Source organism: Antedon bifida, chromosome 1 (genome assembly GCF_963402885.1).
Source record: "Antedon bifida chromosome 1, ecAntBifi1.1, whole genome shotgun sequence".
Taxonomy (NCBI): Eukaryota; Metazoa; Echinodermata; class Crinoidea; order Comatulida; family Antedonidae; genus Antedon; species Antedon bifida.
In genome coordinates, this window is record NC_136226.1 from 14,242,875 (window position 1) to 14,261,396 (window position 18,522).

At 31.6% G+C, this 18,522-nt stretch overlaps 1 protein-coding gene across 1 annotated transcript; it reads left to right on the forward strand.

Annotated features, from left to right (window-relative positions):
- Positions 1-11,497: 11,497 nt before the first annotated feature.
- On the forward strand, positions 11,498-18,170 carry LOC144843138 (wee1-like protein kinase 1-A). Its single transcript, XM_078699866.1, has 10 exons — positions 11,498-12,376; positions 12,840-12,897; positions 13,191-13,360; positions 13,686-13,807; positions 15,161-15,307; positions 15,426-15,554; positions 15,667-15,752; positions 15,862-16,029; positions 16,192-16,334; positions 16,771-18,170. The coding sequence occupies exons 1-10, from the start codon at positions 11,658-11,660 to the stop codon at positions 16,904-16,906; spliced, it is 1,878 nt and encodes a 625-aa protein (XP_078555992.1). The 5' UTR covers positions 11,498-11,657; the 3' UTR covers positions 16,907-18,170.
- The last annotated feature ends 352 nt before the right edge of the window (positions 18,171-18,522 follow it).

Below are 18,522 nucleotides of genomic sequence, written 5' to 3' on the forward strand. Positions count from 1 at the left end.
CTTTTGAAATAGCACAACCCCTGTTTTTAATCTTTAATACCTGTCTAAACGAAGGGGTGTTTCCAACTGTGTGGAAGACCGCATCAATTGTACCAGTACCTAAAGTTAAAAAACCGACAATGGTTGGCCAATTACGACCTATTTCACTAACTAAAATATTGGGTAGAGTATTTGAATCATTCCTAGCGGGATGGTTAAAAACGGATTTCGAACCAGTATTGGATTGTAAACAGTATGGTAACGTGAGAGGAACTAGTACAACACATTACTTAGTAGATATGTTGAATACGGTTATATCCAATATTGATGTGCCAGGGACCTACGCCACATTATGTACAGTTGATTTCACAACTGCGTTTGATAGGATAAACCATAATGTTGCTATTTCAAAGATGATAGAATCTGGTGTTAGACCGTCGATAATTCCAACGATTAGCAGTTTTCTGATGAATCGCACCCAGTGTGTGAAATTTAAGGGTCATTGTTCTGGACTAAGAACTATAACGTGTGGGGTCCCCCAGGGTACCAAACTGGGACCCAGCATATTTACTGTTATGGTGAATGATGCGGGTAACACCACTGATAATCGTTGGAAATTTGTGGATGATCTAACACTGGGAGAAATAATTAATATAAAAAATAATAGTACAGCATCAGAACTTCAATCTCATTTAGATTCCTTGAGTTGTTGGTGTAAACAAAATGACATGCTACCCAAGCCTTCGAAGTGCCATGTTATTAATATAAATTTTATGAAATCCCAAATAAACTATCCCCAATTTACTATAAGTGGTGAAAAAATTGATACTGTACATAGTATGAAATTATTAGGTCTTGAGCTACAAGACAATTTAGGTTGGGATATCCAAATCAAAAGTATTATCTCTAGAGCAAGTAGAAGAATGTTTCTTCTTTATGTATTGAGAGGCTATAGTGCACCTATTGGTGACATGTTAAGTATTTATCAACTCTATATTCGACCGCTGACTGAGTATGCATGTGTTGTTTGGCACTCTAGCATTACAAAACATCAGACCAATGAAATTGAGAGGTTGCAAAAGCGAGCGTGCAAAATTATACTTGGCCAGGACTATGAGAGCTATGATACGGCACTTACTCAACTTAAAATTACCAGCCTTGCTGAACGTAGAGAAAAATTAACATTAAAATTTGGAGAAGGTATCCTTAAGTCAGAGAGACATCGTAATATGCTGCCTGCTGAAAGACCTAATATATCTAGATTACGTAACCCCAATAGATTTACATTACCTAAAATAAAAACTAATCGATATAAAAATTCAACGATTCCCTATATTATAAACAAATTAAATTCCTCCTGTGAAAAATTAAATTAAAAAAATATATAATGAATGATTGTGCAATATTACCGCCTAAAATAATCAAATGAAGAGCACTGCAGACAACGTTTAATATTAATATATACTGTAAATTTTTTTTTTTTTTTAAATTTTCTTTTTTGTATTTGTATTTTCCGAAATTTAATATATTTTTGTAGATTTTTAATGTTGTGAATATTTTAGTGAATAATTGTGCAATATTGCCACCTATACTAAAAGATAATAATAATAATCAAATAAAGAACAGTGCAGATAGGTTTTAGTATATTATAATGTAAATTTTTCGTTTTTTTAAATAAAAGTGCAATTGTATTTTCCAAAATTTTGTATATATTTTAAGATTCTTAATATTTTAAATTTTAGTGAATAATTGTGAAATTTTGTAATTGTATTTTCCGAATTTATTATTGTAGTTTTTATAGATTTCATTTCAATATTTTTTATTGTAATACAAACGTTATTAGCTATGTGCTATTGTTTTTGTAATTTTATATATACCGTAATAAATAAATAAAAAAAAAAAAAAAAAAACAAATATATTAAAGACACCTTCCCTACAATTTGTGACGTTTTGTAAAAATAATACATATATATTACTTTAAAAACATTAAACCAGGTCATTCCTTGTCTTAAATGTACGTTTTATGGTAAATTACGATAAAAAGTGAGAAACAATGCACTACCAAAGTAGCTTGCGGCGACTGACCTCTCGTGGACGGTCTTTAGGCCTAACCTAGCTAGGCTTAGTTTTGTAGGCCTAGCTGGTAAACATCGGTAACGTACGAACATCGTACACTAGTTATATACCTAGCCTGACGTTGTTTAGTTGCTGCATTAATTGTCTTTCTATTTTTGCCAGACTCCGTTGATACAAATTGGGGGAAAACCCGGTATTTTCGCTGAAAAGTTAGGAGTCTTCCATTTGTTTTGGCCTCACGATCGATCGAAAAGTGGGTGAATTACAGAAGAAAAACAAAAATATCAATCCGTGCGCAATGCATTTTGGGATTTATAGCGGGCCGCTAAAATTATTAGAATCAACTTATTTTTCACATTTTTAACCATTTAAAGACGAAATAAGTTATCGCAATAGGACCATATAGTATTATTTTTACATTAAATATAGTTTGTGATCTTAAATTAGAACTTAAAAAACGTAGGGAGGTGTCTATAACAATAAATACTTACCATGACAATGTTGAATTTCCAAAGTTGCTGACACGGCCTCATGATCAGATGGATTCAGATCTGAATGAGGGATCTTTCGTAATGCCAGACGAGCATCTGTGCACTGCACCTTGTAACCACTGTTGGTATTGTACATTATGTAATCAATGCGCATCCCTTTTGGAAATTGTTCATAGACCCTGTGTACAAGGCCTGTGTAACAATTTGTATTGCACTCACATGTCTCTCCACTGCCATCCTGCAAGATATTGAAAAAAATAATTTGACTTGTTTAATTTATGTCATTTCTATATTAAAATAATATATTTGTTATAACATTAAATTGAAAGAACAAAATTGATATGGATGGTCATTAAATAGTCTGGTATGTAGAGATTTAAAATAGTTATTGTTTATACTAATTCACGTCCAGTAGGGTTTTATGATATAAAATGATATCAAGTACATGTTATTATATATTTTTCTTTTCAGTAGGCCATAAGCAGTAGTTCAAAAGATGCCTAGAACATGGATTTCGTTCCCACCTCTTGGATCTACATTTTGAAAGTTGATATTGTGAAATGAATATGTTACCCATACTATATCAAAAGTTCTCCATGAAATACCTGTACACTTTTGAGCAATGGCCTCTCAAAGGTACCCCACTACTGCAAAAAAGGCACTTTTTGAGGTCTGGAGGTACTTTAATGGGCCAATATCTTTAAAAGTATTTGTCCAAATGCAATTGTCTTTTCTCTGTGAGTAGTCCAGTATATTGTGAACACTTATCCAAAATTTTAAATTTTAAAAATAATTATTTTGTATGTGAGGAAAACTGAAAAATTACAATTATTTAGTTGTAAATGCACTTTTCAAGATTTTTAAGACACAATATCTTCGTAACTAATTGACATACCCTATTTATATTTTTTTCCCAACTATTTGAGAGGGCTGTTAACCAACATTTAAAGTTTTAACTTGTCAGCTTTAGGAAGTTTTTATTTATGAAGATGCAAAAACTGAGATTTGGCCAATTTTATAGATAATTTTAATATTTTTTAGTCGTTTTTTGAGCAGTTATATCTTGATAATCAACTCTCACTATGTATTTATATTCATGCAATGGGTATCCTAGTGAGTTAGTGACACACAAGTGAAGTTTCAATGCAAAAGAAATTATTATGCAATAATAATGATTGCAACTTACATTGCACTTTTTTTGTTTTTAGTGCCAATATTTTGTGAACTCGATCGACTCAAACCGTAAAAAAAAGGCGCCTGCATAAATACTATCCCTTTTCTGTTCAACTACATGAGAGGGTTGATAAACAACCTTTTCAAACCAGCTTGATGAATTTTTTTTATATAGGAAGATGCGTTGCACCAGCTGAGAATTTGCTAATTTTATAAATAATTTTGATGTTTTATTTGTTTTGAAAAGTACGTAAGCCTACATGATTTCTTAGAAAGTGACTTGACATAATAATATTTATATTCATGCAATGGATATGCTAGTAGGTTAGTGACACCCGAGTAAATTTTCAACACAAAAAATAAATGATTATGTAATAACTTATTTATTGTAACTTAAATATTGCATTTTTTGGGAGTTTTTAGTGCCAATTTAGGCCACCAGAAGCTTCCATAAAAACAACCCCTTTATTCTGTGAAACACCAGATAAGTAGGCCTGCCATCCCATTTTTACTGTTGTTATATTGATAACATGAATGTAACTCTTGTGGAGAGAATTATTGTTGATAATGATATGAACTGGACATAACACACAATATAAAAACAAATACCTTCTGTACACATGTACCTCATGGTACATGTATTTTCATTTATTTTTATTTTGTTTCTTTTGGATTTGTGTTTTTTCACAACCCTACATGTTGCCCAATATACAATGTATATAATCCTACTCTTCTCTAGATACGTTGTATCAGCATAACTAGTAGTCAATTAGAAAAGTTGTCAATTTTAGGTGCGGCATGGCCAGTGTACAATGGAAATAGCAAATATACTTTAACTATGTAGTAATAATTACTATGTGGAATATCCTTCATATACAGTATGTACATACTACATGGTAGGTAGGTACAATTAAATATTGTGCTGTTGAAATAAAATGTGATCAACAGAGATTCAGCAACATTTGCAGTAAGTATTTTACATTCAGCCAGTTGATGGTTGTGAAGTTTATGAAAAATTCAAGATGATGACAATTGTTTTGAAGCTGGTATCATTTCTGTAACAAATAATCAAGAATAGATTATCTAATTTATATCGATTACTTAATATTTTAGTTAAACTGAATATTATTAAATTACAATGAATCTTTTTGGTTTTATATTTAAAAATTAGTTCAGATTTGTGGTAAACCATACACAGAAATGTTGAAACATTCTCAACTTTACTTACTCTACCACACACTTTACATTACTATATAGTGTTTATTGACAATGCAACCTGGTATATAAAACATTTTTAAAGTAATGGATGTTTTTCAGCTATTTATTGCATTCATTACTATGTTTAACTTTCATTACTAATTTTACTAATATTGTACATAATTACAACAAAACATAAATCATTTGGCATTTCTCATCTCTACATTAAAAAAGGATCCAAAACTTACCAGAATCAGTGAACATGTTAAGCATCTTTGTGCCTCCGTTCCACTAGACAACCTAGACATAAATTGAATTGAAAAGATACAGTTGAAATGAAATATATTATTTTAAATTAAAATGAAGCATTTATAAATAAAAATAATACCGGGCTGATGTATGAATACTAGGCCTGGTCCGAGGATGAATGAATGCATAATTAATACTAAATAGGATAGCCTATGTACAGTATATAGGGAAAGCCTGCTTACTAGGCCAGACCAAATTAATTATTTCAAACAATAACAGAATTAAACAACAGTAATTATTAATAATAATAAATAACAATATATTAATTTTAATGTGTATTTATTGTGTTTGCTCAAAATGTACTAAAATTATGCTATCCTCACCTGTGTCTTTGTATTCCGTTTGTCGCCGTTTTAACTTAATAATAGCCCATTTAGTTATTATAGTTTAGTAGCAGGCCTAACTGTACTGTGCTGTTGCTGGGCCTACCTAGCCTATGCCATCTTGAGAGTAGCCTAGTATACACCTCCAGACCTAGGCTAGTGTGCTACCTTAAGCCTTTAGACGTAGCTAGCTAGGCTAGGCCTAGCCTTTCTGTACGAATATTAATATAGCACACTGGTTTAAGTGGTAACATTCTAAAAATCCCATTTCCTATAATATGAGCAGGAGACTATTTCAATACAATAGGATGATCATAAGATGCATCATTTCTTCGTTTACAGTAGCATTTGTTCGGTGGGGAAATCCTTTTCTTCCACGTCTAGTTACTCCATTCATGATTGAATATTTTTGTCCACGTGTGACGTTGCGTGTGTGAGTTTTGGGGATTCCCTCATCTGTAACCAGAGCATGATTGGTGAAATACGATCACGTGGTACAGTTTTTAAGACGTTGCGGATAATTTGAACGTGTAACGTTCGGCCCGACCAAATCACTCACGCGGTGTATATTAAAATAAAGTACCAAAATAAAACAGTAATTTCTCAAAATTGTCTAACACGATTATGGAGAACTTTTGATATGTTGTTATTTATAAAATTATTATTCTAAATATGTAAAGAAATTGTAGATCCATGATATCGGAACGAGATGAAACGTTAGAATTTACTGCTTATGGCCTACAGAGACTAAATGCATCAATCATCAGCTTCAACGCCACGAAACTCACTTATCACAGAGGGCGGTCTTCAGTTTCGGAATAAACTTATTTATATACCGTACTTAGTATTTTGACAGTTTTTTTACATTAAAAATGTATAAAACGTACAATTAAATATCACAATAACATTAAAGATGTATTGTCCCTTTGTCAAATTCCAAAAAAATAAAAAATAAAAGATTTAAAAAAAAAGTGGGTCGTTTTGAAGTATCATAATAGTTATTAACTTTCACCAAAAATTAGTTGAAAAAAAAATCATTTAACTGAAATACAGACGTTTTTTGGTTTAAAAAATAACTTTGACTTCCAGTCAAAGTTTTCGATCAAAACATATCTCATAATGCAACGCGCTTATTTGGCTACTCTGTATGCATAATCATAAAACTTCCTTGCGATCTGTGTGAAAACACCTTCTCAACCGTGACGAGTTGTAAACAATCCTAATTAGCATCATGCATAATGTATAATCATGGTTTGAAATCTTTGTTTACTTTCGCTCGCGACGATTTTCCAGACGAAACGTAATCAAATTAATTTAGCTGTTAATTACGTAAAATTGTTGTTTTTGGCTCGAATTTTCGACTTAAAGTGAATAACTTTAATATTACTTTGATATGTCAATTTAAATTTAGAATATTCTGACCTTCATTTTTTTGTGTTTCAAGGGACAATACATCTTTAATATAATAATATTAGCATGTAGTTCTAATATTTAATAATTCTATATATTACATAGCCTATGTAAATACGTGAACGTGATTGGTTGAAACTGCGTCACATGACTATCGCTGCGAGGATCGTAAATCGTATATATCCTCGAGAACGATGATATTGACTGAGTAATTTTCGCGTAATTATCGTGTCCCCTGTTAATAATCATATACATTCTCGAGTTCGATGATATTGACTGTGTAATTTTCGTGTGGCAACACTCGCGTTCGCCGATAAATAAACAAAAGTCATCTACTGGATTTGAACTCGGGTGGAATTGTCACATCGCAAGACAACGCTTGAACCACTGCGCCACGGAAGTTGCTTGAAGAAATTAATTATCTAAACTATTTAAACTATGCATACATAGCGCCCTCATTTGTTATTAGTCCTCCCTAAATGTGATGAAACACCGTTTGTGATTGGTCAATACTCACGGTAGTAACCTAGTAACTAGTACGCGCTGAACATCCGGTGATTCGGCTCCTCGAAGAGAAGACGACGAATTGTTTATTCGGCCTACCTGATTATAATATTATTATTAATAGGCTTATTGATGGAAATTCTTCTGTTAATTTAAACGACCTAGGCCTAAGTGAATATTTTATTGCCAAGGAATCATTAATTAGTAATTATCTGTATATTATTCTTCGCAAGGTAAGGTGTCTAGGCAGGAGGCTTGTCTACATACAATACAAATACTATAGAATAGGAGGCCTAGCCTAGCTTCACCCAACCCAGCAGACTTGTTCTTGGCTATATAATATAACAGATATCGCCTTTTATATCGGTAAAATATAAGATTTAACATCCCCTCGGGATGATATTATGTTCTCGGGGAATTATATATCCCTCAGCTGCCGCTTCGGGATATATATATTCCCTCGAACATAATATCATTCCCTCGGGGATGTCAAATCTTATATTTCACCTCTAAGCAGGCAATATCTGTATAATATTAATTGTTATGACCCAAATATTTTTACTGTTGCACTCAAGTTGAAAAGGTTGATATTTGAAATACAGAGGCAAATTGAATTCATGGATATTGATGGCAATTAATAATGTTGTCAACAAACAACCACTCTCCAACCATACACCCCCACAATTACAAATTGTTGTGACTTATTGTTTTCCCTTTTAGTTGCAATAACAGATTTATTACTTACATCAGCATTTGGCCTTTCATCCCAAACATCTTTTAGGCCAGCATTGGCCATCAATACTTTTTTAGCCAATGAAAAAGGCTCACTGTTGAAATCTCCCATTAATACATTGACGTTAGCAGATGTCCCAACTTGCCTTATTATGTTGCTAATCTCATAACATTGCGCCAACCGATGAGAGAACAGTACATCAGACTTTTCGTAGTGTAAGGGTGTATAAATTGCACAAACCTGAAAACAAATAAAAGAAACAACTGTGATGTGTAATTCAATCAAGTGATAATGCAGGCGCACCGTCCCAGCTTATAGCTATACTTGAATACAACATCTTAAGATATCATTTTTCAATTGTATTTGCTAATTTTACAAATAACATCATTGATAGGCCTATATTCAGTAAAATGTAGGAATTTGGACAATGAAATGTCTGTACATCAATACAAACTTTTTTGATAACTCTTGATTTCAGCAAGACTCTGTCTACACTATCAACTTGTGATGTGCCCAAATATGGTAGTAATATGACATCATCATGTTCATATATTATGGGTACATCACATTTTTTTCCCATAATGTTTGATAGTGTAGACAGAGATTTAGTTACTGCAGATATTTCTTGAATATTTAGATATACACCTTAAACTCTTGAGTTACTTAACCAATCCAAATCCAGAATCCAAGAATATTCTTGTAGATTCATATCAATCATGGCATAAACCAGAAGTTATAGATTGTACATTACAATCCTATCAACATACAAAAACATATATTTAAATTATGGTACTGTATGACAAAAAGGCTTACGTGTGTTGTGAAAATATTGATGATAAAGCCTTTATGTTTGATTTTAACCAGGCCTAGCATTCGTCTAGCATACCAATCAAGCTGATTCAACTTATATGGAGATGAGTTGAGTGAATAATAAAAGATGGCTGATTCAATAATAGGACAATTTGAGAATATGCAAACACCGCTTTTAATACCGCTAAAAATGATTACAAAATAAATTACAAAAACAAAAAGTAATTATTATTAACTTAATACTACCTGTACATTTAAAATAAATAAAATCATGCAATGGAGTAGAGTAACTGAATAATGTAAAAATAGAATGAATTATCAACACAAAAATTCATAACCAATATTTATACCTGTGAAAATAGTGGTGAAAGGGATGTGTTAGAGACAGGTGGTCACATAGCAATGTGTAGTCTGAAGTATAAATAACCTTCAAAATAAAAGAATAAATATCTATATACTGTATTATTATTAGTAATCTTTTTTTATATAACAGCAGCTTATTTTCAGTTTTAGCACATCCAGCGATATATATGGATTATAACAACCATCCAAGCATTTCACTTATGCACACAATTATTATTATTATAAATACTCATTATACTAGTAATGCATAACAATGCGCAGTAAAAAATATTATACATTGTAATTCAAATCAAAGACACAAAATAGTTGTAATAAAAATTGAATGGGTTTGTCAATAAAGAAAAAAAAATAAAAGCAATATTAAAGTTCCCGTTAGAAGCACCTCTTGCAATGCAATAACATCATATTCTCCTTTAGATAATTCCTCTGCTATGAACTTGAAACGAATGGTTTTATCACTGGTAACTAAAGGCACACCCCTGTTGAACGAATATACCGTTTGATTTAATTTTAAGTAAGGATTGTTTTCAATTAAAATAATAAATTATAAAAATAATAAATCAATAATAGGCCTATAATATTATTTTACTACTAGGCCTAGACTCTAGACCTACTTACTAGGCTAGCTAGGCCTAGGCCCAGATAGGCTTATTTAATTTAGTTAATAAATAGACCCTAGGCTAGGCGCCTAGCTAGTCTAGGAGCTTCATAATAATAGGCTAGCCTAGTATTTAGTAGGTAGCCTAGGCCCTATACTAGTAGTAGGCCTAGCCGCCCTACTTAGTCCTACACTAGGCTAGCTAGCTAGGCCTAATTTGAAAAAATGAGATATATTAATAACAAACCAGCAATTCAAAGTTAACATCCGAAGCGAGACTCCCATACTCATAGTATTAGGGTTGCAACAAAATAAATAAATAAAACAAATTTGGCACGAACACACATGTGATGAATCGTCAACTCCGAAAAACTAAAACATATTATACAGTAAAAAAAGAAAGAGCTCGAGCGAAATATCACAATCGCACATAGATAGGCGCCATCTACCTCCGATTCAACAATTTTGGCCACACATATTCAACGTCATGTTTCTTTTTCTATGGGTTTCTCCATGAGCTATTATATCTAATGGCATTCCCCCTCATTTGATTGATTTTGTGTATTCTTTACTCCATGCTTTTACGTACATACGTACCTTTACTATTTTTTTCGGAGTTGAGCGCCAAATTTGTTTTATTTATTTTGTTGCAACTCTAATACTATGAGTATTATAGGAGTCTCGCTTCGGATAAATCGAAAGGCAATTTGTCGATAATCTTTACTCCATGATAATACGGTAACCCCTATAATTAAGGGTACTAAATATTGTTACTCGAAATGTCCCCATTGGTAGTGACACCCTCTCTAAAAAATAAAGTTGAAATAAAATAAATAGATAGAGGTTACTGTATTTTAAAACAACTCAACGTCATTAGATTTAGGGAAACGCTGCTTGCCTTATTAACTGTACTGTGTACATACATAATATAATACGAAATATAACATTGTCATAGAATAATATAAAAAGAAAGTCTCTCAATAAAAACATTATATATAAAATCAATAAAAGCTAAAAAAACAGTTCACATAAATTATCTATACAGTATTTCATTATAAAAAAGACAAACGTTTACCAGTACGGTACAGTATTACCATTATTCTTTAGAGTATACTCTTTATTCAGACAAAGGTACAATACCATTTTTTTTAATACAGAAACACAAACACAATTTTGACGCAAAATATAATTTAAAATAAAATAGATTTTTAATTTATTTATACAGGATTATAATTATTATGGTTTATTACATTTCCGGATAGTGTCAAAAATGACATAAGCCCAGTATGACGTATGTGTTGTATTGTAGAACAGTTGCATTTGTTTTCTTTGGTTTTGACAACAACCTTGAATGGGTTCAGGATTGGAATTTGTTTTAAATGATTTTTTTCATTGTAAGTTTATTGGGACGTGGGATGAGTCATTTTAAACGCTGTCACTGCCCTCTACGCCTACAGATAAGCATCCCCAAATATGGTTAACCTAATTATGACGCACACTATTAAACGACTCTGATTGGTTGAGATTGCTAATCCAAACAACCGTAGTCATGCCGCGCCATTTTCTGAATAATTATTGAATCTGAAACTCATGATAAAGTTTGTGCTAATTTAAATCTGTAACTTTTAAATTAACTAGTTGTCTTCAGGTAAGCTAATCAACAAATCAATGTGGTTGCATTTATATAGATAATGTCTACGTGCCATTCTCTAGTTATGCATAGATCTCCAACAATCCAACGCCTAACGTTCCACGATAGTGATGGCGAAGAAGGCTCGTATGACGAGGAAGATGTGCCAAGCTTTCCTGCAGGCTTGCATCGCCGTGGTCAGTCCGTGCGAGGTGGCTCACTCAGTGGTTGTGAGGATGCCAGTTTTTCGTCCTTACCAGGCTCAGATTTTCTAGATATGGATACAGATACATCTTGGGATTCCACCCTTGCTACGCCAGAAAGTAGTCCAAGGAGAAGGCAGTTTAACTTAACAAAACATGTGGATTACTGGAATGGGGGAACCCCGAGTCGTTCAAAATCCCCAACCTGCAGTCTTTCAGGTCTGGGTATACAGAGTCCCATGTTGATTAAGTCTAATCGCCCCGCAACACCTTGTAGTACGTCTCCTCCAAACAAAGATCTAAGGAACTTAAGACTATTCGATACACCTCACACACCAAAGTCTTTGCTAAGAAAATCATCAAGATTGGGTCATCTTAAAAAGACAAACAATGGTGGCAGTGGGCTAGTTGGGCGATTATTTAGTGGACAGCGTAATAGTCCAATTAACGATAAACCACAGACAGTGCCAGCAGTGAGCAAAACAATGTTTAGAAAACCACTTGCCAATGTAAATCCATTTACACCAAATGCAATAATGCAAAGTGCTACCAAGAAAAGATTGAAACGTGAAAAAAGGTTAGTATTGTATATCACTTTTAAAGTTGAATTTGCTATTTAATATGTACTGTATGACATCCTTCTCATGATACTACTTAGCTAAATATAATATCTGAAATATAAGAGATTATAATGTGTGTGTGTTTTTAAAAACAAATTGTCTGTAAACTATGCTACCAGAGCAGTTGCTATATTATTAATAGTATACTGTTGTAATATTTATAAAGCTGTGCTCTTCCAAAGTAAGGAATGAGTATATAATTACGTATATGTATATATTTACAGTAGAGTAAATATTCAGGTACAGTATTGACAATAAAAACTGGATCCAACCAACTGTGTCAAGTATGACTCATTTATTATCTGTATTATCACACCTATTGCTACATAGTGCATCAGCACTGCAGTATCATCAGTGATAATAATAAAGATTATCACCTACCAAAATTGTTAACTTTGGTTTGTTTACTTATTTATATAGAATCCTCAATAATACAGAAAGTGATTCCGATGATGATATGGAGATGAACCCACCAAAGGTAATTATTATTGTTAATACAGGACTTAATAGTTGTACACAATTTTCAAAAAAATCACAACCACATAAAAAAAGAAAGCCTAATTTTCCTAATTATAAATGAAGGCTATAATGCCAGTGACCAATTTTAATTTATTAATCTCCAAAAAAGGTTGTCAATATTTTGGCTTTAAAAAAAATCAGATAAAGATAAAACATAATATATTTAGAATTTAAAAAGAAATAAAAAAGAAACCAACAACAAAAAAATACAATTGTCATTTACATTCATATAAATAACTTCTGTTTTTCTAGAGATTAGCATTACGAGAAAGCAACATCTCTAGGTATAAAGAAGAGTTTGTAGAATTATGTAAGATTGGGTCTGGTGAATTTGGATCTGTTTTCAAATGCATAAATAAACTGGATGGATGTCTTTATGCAGTTAAGAAGTCAAAACAACCTCTTGCTGGTTCTGTTATTGAGTAAGTTCATTTTCTTACAACTAAAAAATAATGTACAGTAGCTCTTATTCTCAATGTTATATTAATTAAAATAAAAGTGTATAGCATGGTATAAACGTAGATCTCGAGTACACCAGCAGTGATGTCAACTTATACTAGTTAGTATCCGTCAATGACAGCCATGTGTCATCAGAAGAGGACGGCTACAAGAACAGTACTTAAAATTGCAGAATGCTTTGACGGGCTTCGGTTAACAATTGTCTTAACAATGCACCTAAATACCATTCCATTTAATTAATGATAACATGAAGCACTAAATTAACCAAACATTCATTGCATTTGACAGACAAATGGCTTTAAATGAGGTTTATGCTCATGCGGTCCTTGGCACACATCGACATGTAGTGCGGTATTATTCAGCATGGTCTGAGGCTAATCATATGTTAATACAGAATGAATATTGCAATGGTGAGTACAGTATATCAAATAATTTTAGCCATCTTTGTTACGTTGAATCATTTGAAATAAATAGGTTTTTAAAAGTTAAGTTCTTTCTGTAAGCTTTTTGACATTTTAGTTAATTTGTATAGCTGTGGCAGCTTATTTTCTATGTACATTCCAATCCTTAATCCTGTATAAGTATTGTGAGAATTTGCTCTGTTCTAATATGTTTTTCATAATTTTTCTATTCAAAATCATAACAATGAAAAAAATGCATTATTATGGCCAATAAAGAAACTTATTTTTGATTCACCTTTTGTTTAAAGTTTTAATTTTGCACAGCTCAATGAACACATCAAAAACATTCATTGATTAATTGTTACTTGACATAATGTTTTGTAGGTTAAATAAACCTAATTGCATTCTTTCTTTATTAGTTCTTGATGAAATAGTTCATTGTTCTCGTTAGCAAGGTTATTAACCATCTTTGTTAATTGACTATTAGGCATTTGAACTTATTTTGTATCATGTTATGATGGTGATTTGCCAGTGTTTGTAAATAAACCTTTGTAGACCTGCGCCAGAGGCAAATTTCACGCTTTTAGTACAAGTGAAATTACATTATTTCCACTTGAATGAATACGAGACATTCCAGGGCATGCAAACTAAAGTGGGCCTAGATTTTGCAGCTGCAATTAACTGTTTTCAATCGAATGTTAATCGGAATATTTGTATTGTTATAAAGCTATCTATTACAAAAATCGGCTTATAAACAATATCATTGTAATAGAATAAGTGAAAAATGCTATGCCTATTTGAAACAATACTAGCCCTATAGAAACAATGTTAGACCTGAAGAGGACGAGAAGTTAACCAGTACCTTGTCGACCTACAGTAGCCCAGCTGTTGCACATTGCACCTGGCCTTTGAGTCAGGTCCCTTAACCTGTGTGTAACTGTAACACAAAAAATAGTAATAAAGTCAGAATGTATTATAATATGAATTTTGTTGTTTTAAAGTTGGTAACAGCTGTACTGGGTATTATTAGAGCCGTTAAGTTTACAAGTTCAAAAACCCTTCCCCACCTGCAAGGTAACTGTTAATTTCCGTTGAAAGTTGTAACAGCTTGTCTAACCTTGATTTGATGATTTAAATTTAGGAAATTATAATCTCCATGCAAATTTTCAAAATTAATTTGATTGAAGTTTAAAGCATTGTGTCCTAATAATTGACTTTGACTTATGTTGGGACATTATCTGCAGGTATCTTACAATGTTTTAAATTTTGTTTGCCTAATTTATTTGAAACTAATTTTAGCAAGATTCTAGCTTTATAAATTAATTAATTGCTAATTTAATGTGATTTTTTTTTTATCTTAAGGTGGAAGTTTAGCTGATGAAATTCAGGCAAATTGTATGAAGACTGAGAATGTAACAGAAGTAGAGCTAAAGCAGCTTCTATTACAAGTCATACAGGGACTCAAGTATATTCATTCACAAGGCTTAGTGCACTTAGACATTAAACCAGGTAAAATACAGCTGTGATGATTTTAATAATACTTTTATTTTTGCTGACTATAGCGTTCTTCATTAGTAAATACAAATATGTGTTAAAATGTCTAACAATTTGCTTATCCTTTTTATAGGGAATATCTTCATCTCGCGTAAAGAAAAAATTAATGATTTAGATGAAGGAGAGGAGAGTGACATAAATGAGAACGAGTGTTTATCACCTGAACAGATCATTGATGATTATGGAGTCATTTATAAAATTGGTAAGATTGTTTGATGAAAAGACTTCAAATTATTCATAGAAATGATTGATGTCAATTTGAGTATCAAACTTTTCTTTCATCATATTTATAAATTTGATTTAAATATTTACAGGTGACTTAGGTCATGTAACATCAATAACCACTCCTAAAGTAGAAGAGGGAGACGTCCGATATTTACCGAATGAAATACTACATGAGGTAAGCATGTTATATAAAAATTGAAAATTGTAGGTAACTAAAAATGATTAATCCAAATTTAAGTGGTTCTGATATGAATGACAGTCTAACTTAATTTTTTTTTTTTCAGGATTACTCGCATTTACCAAAAGCTGATATCTTCTCGTTAGCGCTGACGATATTTGTTGCAGGCAAAGGGGGTCCACTACCAAAAAATGGGCCTGAATGGCATTCAATACGACAAGGGAAATTGCCTTACCTTTCGCAGTACTCAACAGATTTTAATAATCTTTTAAAGGTAAGTTCTTTCGGAGGTTAATTTCTGAAATTTAATTGTCAAAAATGTATATCAAAACTCAATAATATTAATAGTAAACAATTCAATAAAAAGAATCCTGACTAGTTAAAAAAAGTATTAAAAATAAACAAACAATTTGTTATTATTATTTGTTATAAACAGATGATGGTTCACCCAGACCCAAAGATGAGACCATCTGCCTCAGCTATCATGCAGCATCCACTCTTGTGTCCTCAGAATGTTTCACTAATTAGGCTAAAGCAAGAGCTAAACACAGCCAAGTTCCAAAATGCAGTACTATCAAGGTTTGTTTTTTATTATATATATATCAGTATTGTACCCTTTTTACACCTGCATAAGTTGTAACCAGATTTGATCTGCTGATTTATTACACGTTTTTATATATGCAAGTGTGAACGGTGAAAACATATTTGATTATTATGATTGGTCTGTTTAATACCAGGGCAATACACATGCTCGCAGTAACAACTCAAGACATCTCGGAACAAAAAAAAAAAAGACCTCTCCTCGGTAAGATTTACCACAAAGTTGTCTTCACACTATGCAAACTTGGTTACTTACTTACTTTTGCAGGTGTGAAAAGGGTATAGTTAATATTCTGTTGTTAAGCAAAAGATAAAGTGAATAGATTTCTTACACGCATATTGTGTAAGTTTAGCTTTAAACAAAACATGCTTCTTTGAAAATGCAGTAAAATTAATATTTATTGTACTTTTACAGAGAATTGAATGAAGCTCTTAATGCCAACAAAGAAGAGGAGAAGACAACATGCCCATTTTTTAAACCCATCGGTTCTAGAAGTTCACGATTGATAGGCAAAAAGGTCAACAGAAGTATGAGCCTCACAATATACTAAAAAATATGTGGCATGTCAAACTGTAACATATTATATCCATTGTTCCATAATCACGGTCAAATACGATTCATGTCTCAATGTACAGTATACAAAAAATAACTAAATTTACATTTCTACTATTAGCAGTATGTTTATACTGTACCAGGGTAAACTAAAGACTGCTGTTTAATTAAGTATAGAATAGTTAAGATAAAACTATGTAGATAGCATTTTAGATTAGTGTATATTACCAGAGTTGTTTATTGTTTCATACTTTTAATTTCAAAGCATTCTGATTTTAGATAAAAAGTACTAAATCATTAACTAAATGTTAATTAATGTTGCATTTCATTTATTCAATGTTCAACATTCCAGATTACAAAGACTACAAGGAAATGTTTCCATTAAATACAGATTTCTGATTAATTACCCACAGCCACTGGTTATAATTTATGTATTACATAAATTAGATAGCAGCTGTTAAAGATTGTCTTTATTTCTCTTTTCTCTGTTAAAGTAAATCTACCAGTAACAAAATGCTGATTGTATACAAATATTTTTAAATTATCAACATAACATTTTTATCTTTTAAAAGATATTTAAGAGAAATGTATTTTGATAATCCAACTGTCACAAAAAATATCTTCAATTAAAATTGTACGCTTTTTGATATATGTCATAACAATTTTAAGCAGTATGTTTTAAAATTTGATCATGTAGCTAAGAACATAATTTTGTTATTATGTTCCCCATTTTATATTAATACAGACATTGTTTTTAGAATCCATTATACCGTATTTTAATGTCATTTTTTACAAAAAAACAGTTAGTTCACATAATTTGTGTATTTTCATTCCATTTGTTGGTGCTTTATTAACTACAGTATTTAGATTATCCATCTGTCAATGTTTTGTTACATCAGAATTGTTTTACTCCTGCCATTAACTTGTTTTGTTGATTAATTATTAAGGTAATATAAATAAGCATGTCCATGTTTATCCTAATACCACTTCACCTTCTATATTTGAGTTATATAGCTTAGTAATTATATCCTGTGGCTCCAGCCATATAACCTGAAGTGGACTACATAGTACTTTGTATGTTTCAGAAATAAACACTTTATATTATACGATATTAACACATTTTTACATTATGAGGATATAAAATCTACAACCATTTTACTGTGCAAAAACACTGTAGTTCTTTTAATCATTCATATAGTAAAATACTATTCTTTACATACTTCATTTTTATAATAAATGTAATTATAGTACTTTTAACGTGACTTGTGCGTCTCTTTTATAATATCTATAAGTAATCATGGCTGTGTGTATGACTAAGCTGCATTATTGTTAGTTAGACTTTTCAAGGTGGATCGGAATTTTGTTGAAGCTTGGTTTCTATAGAAAAGAGGCATGTGCAGCGATAAGCAACAAAAAAGTCTGTTTTAATCCAAAGCAGAAGTGATTTACAAACTGGTATCCATTGATGAATTTTGACCATATCCAGTCACTATTTTATTTATGTTTTGGAATAAAAGACACATTTTTACTATTTCAATTGGTTTGGTATACACATTAGTTTAATAAATGTAAAAAATACTCAGAGCAGTTTACTTTACTATAAGTAATAAATTA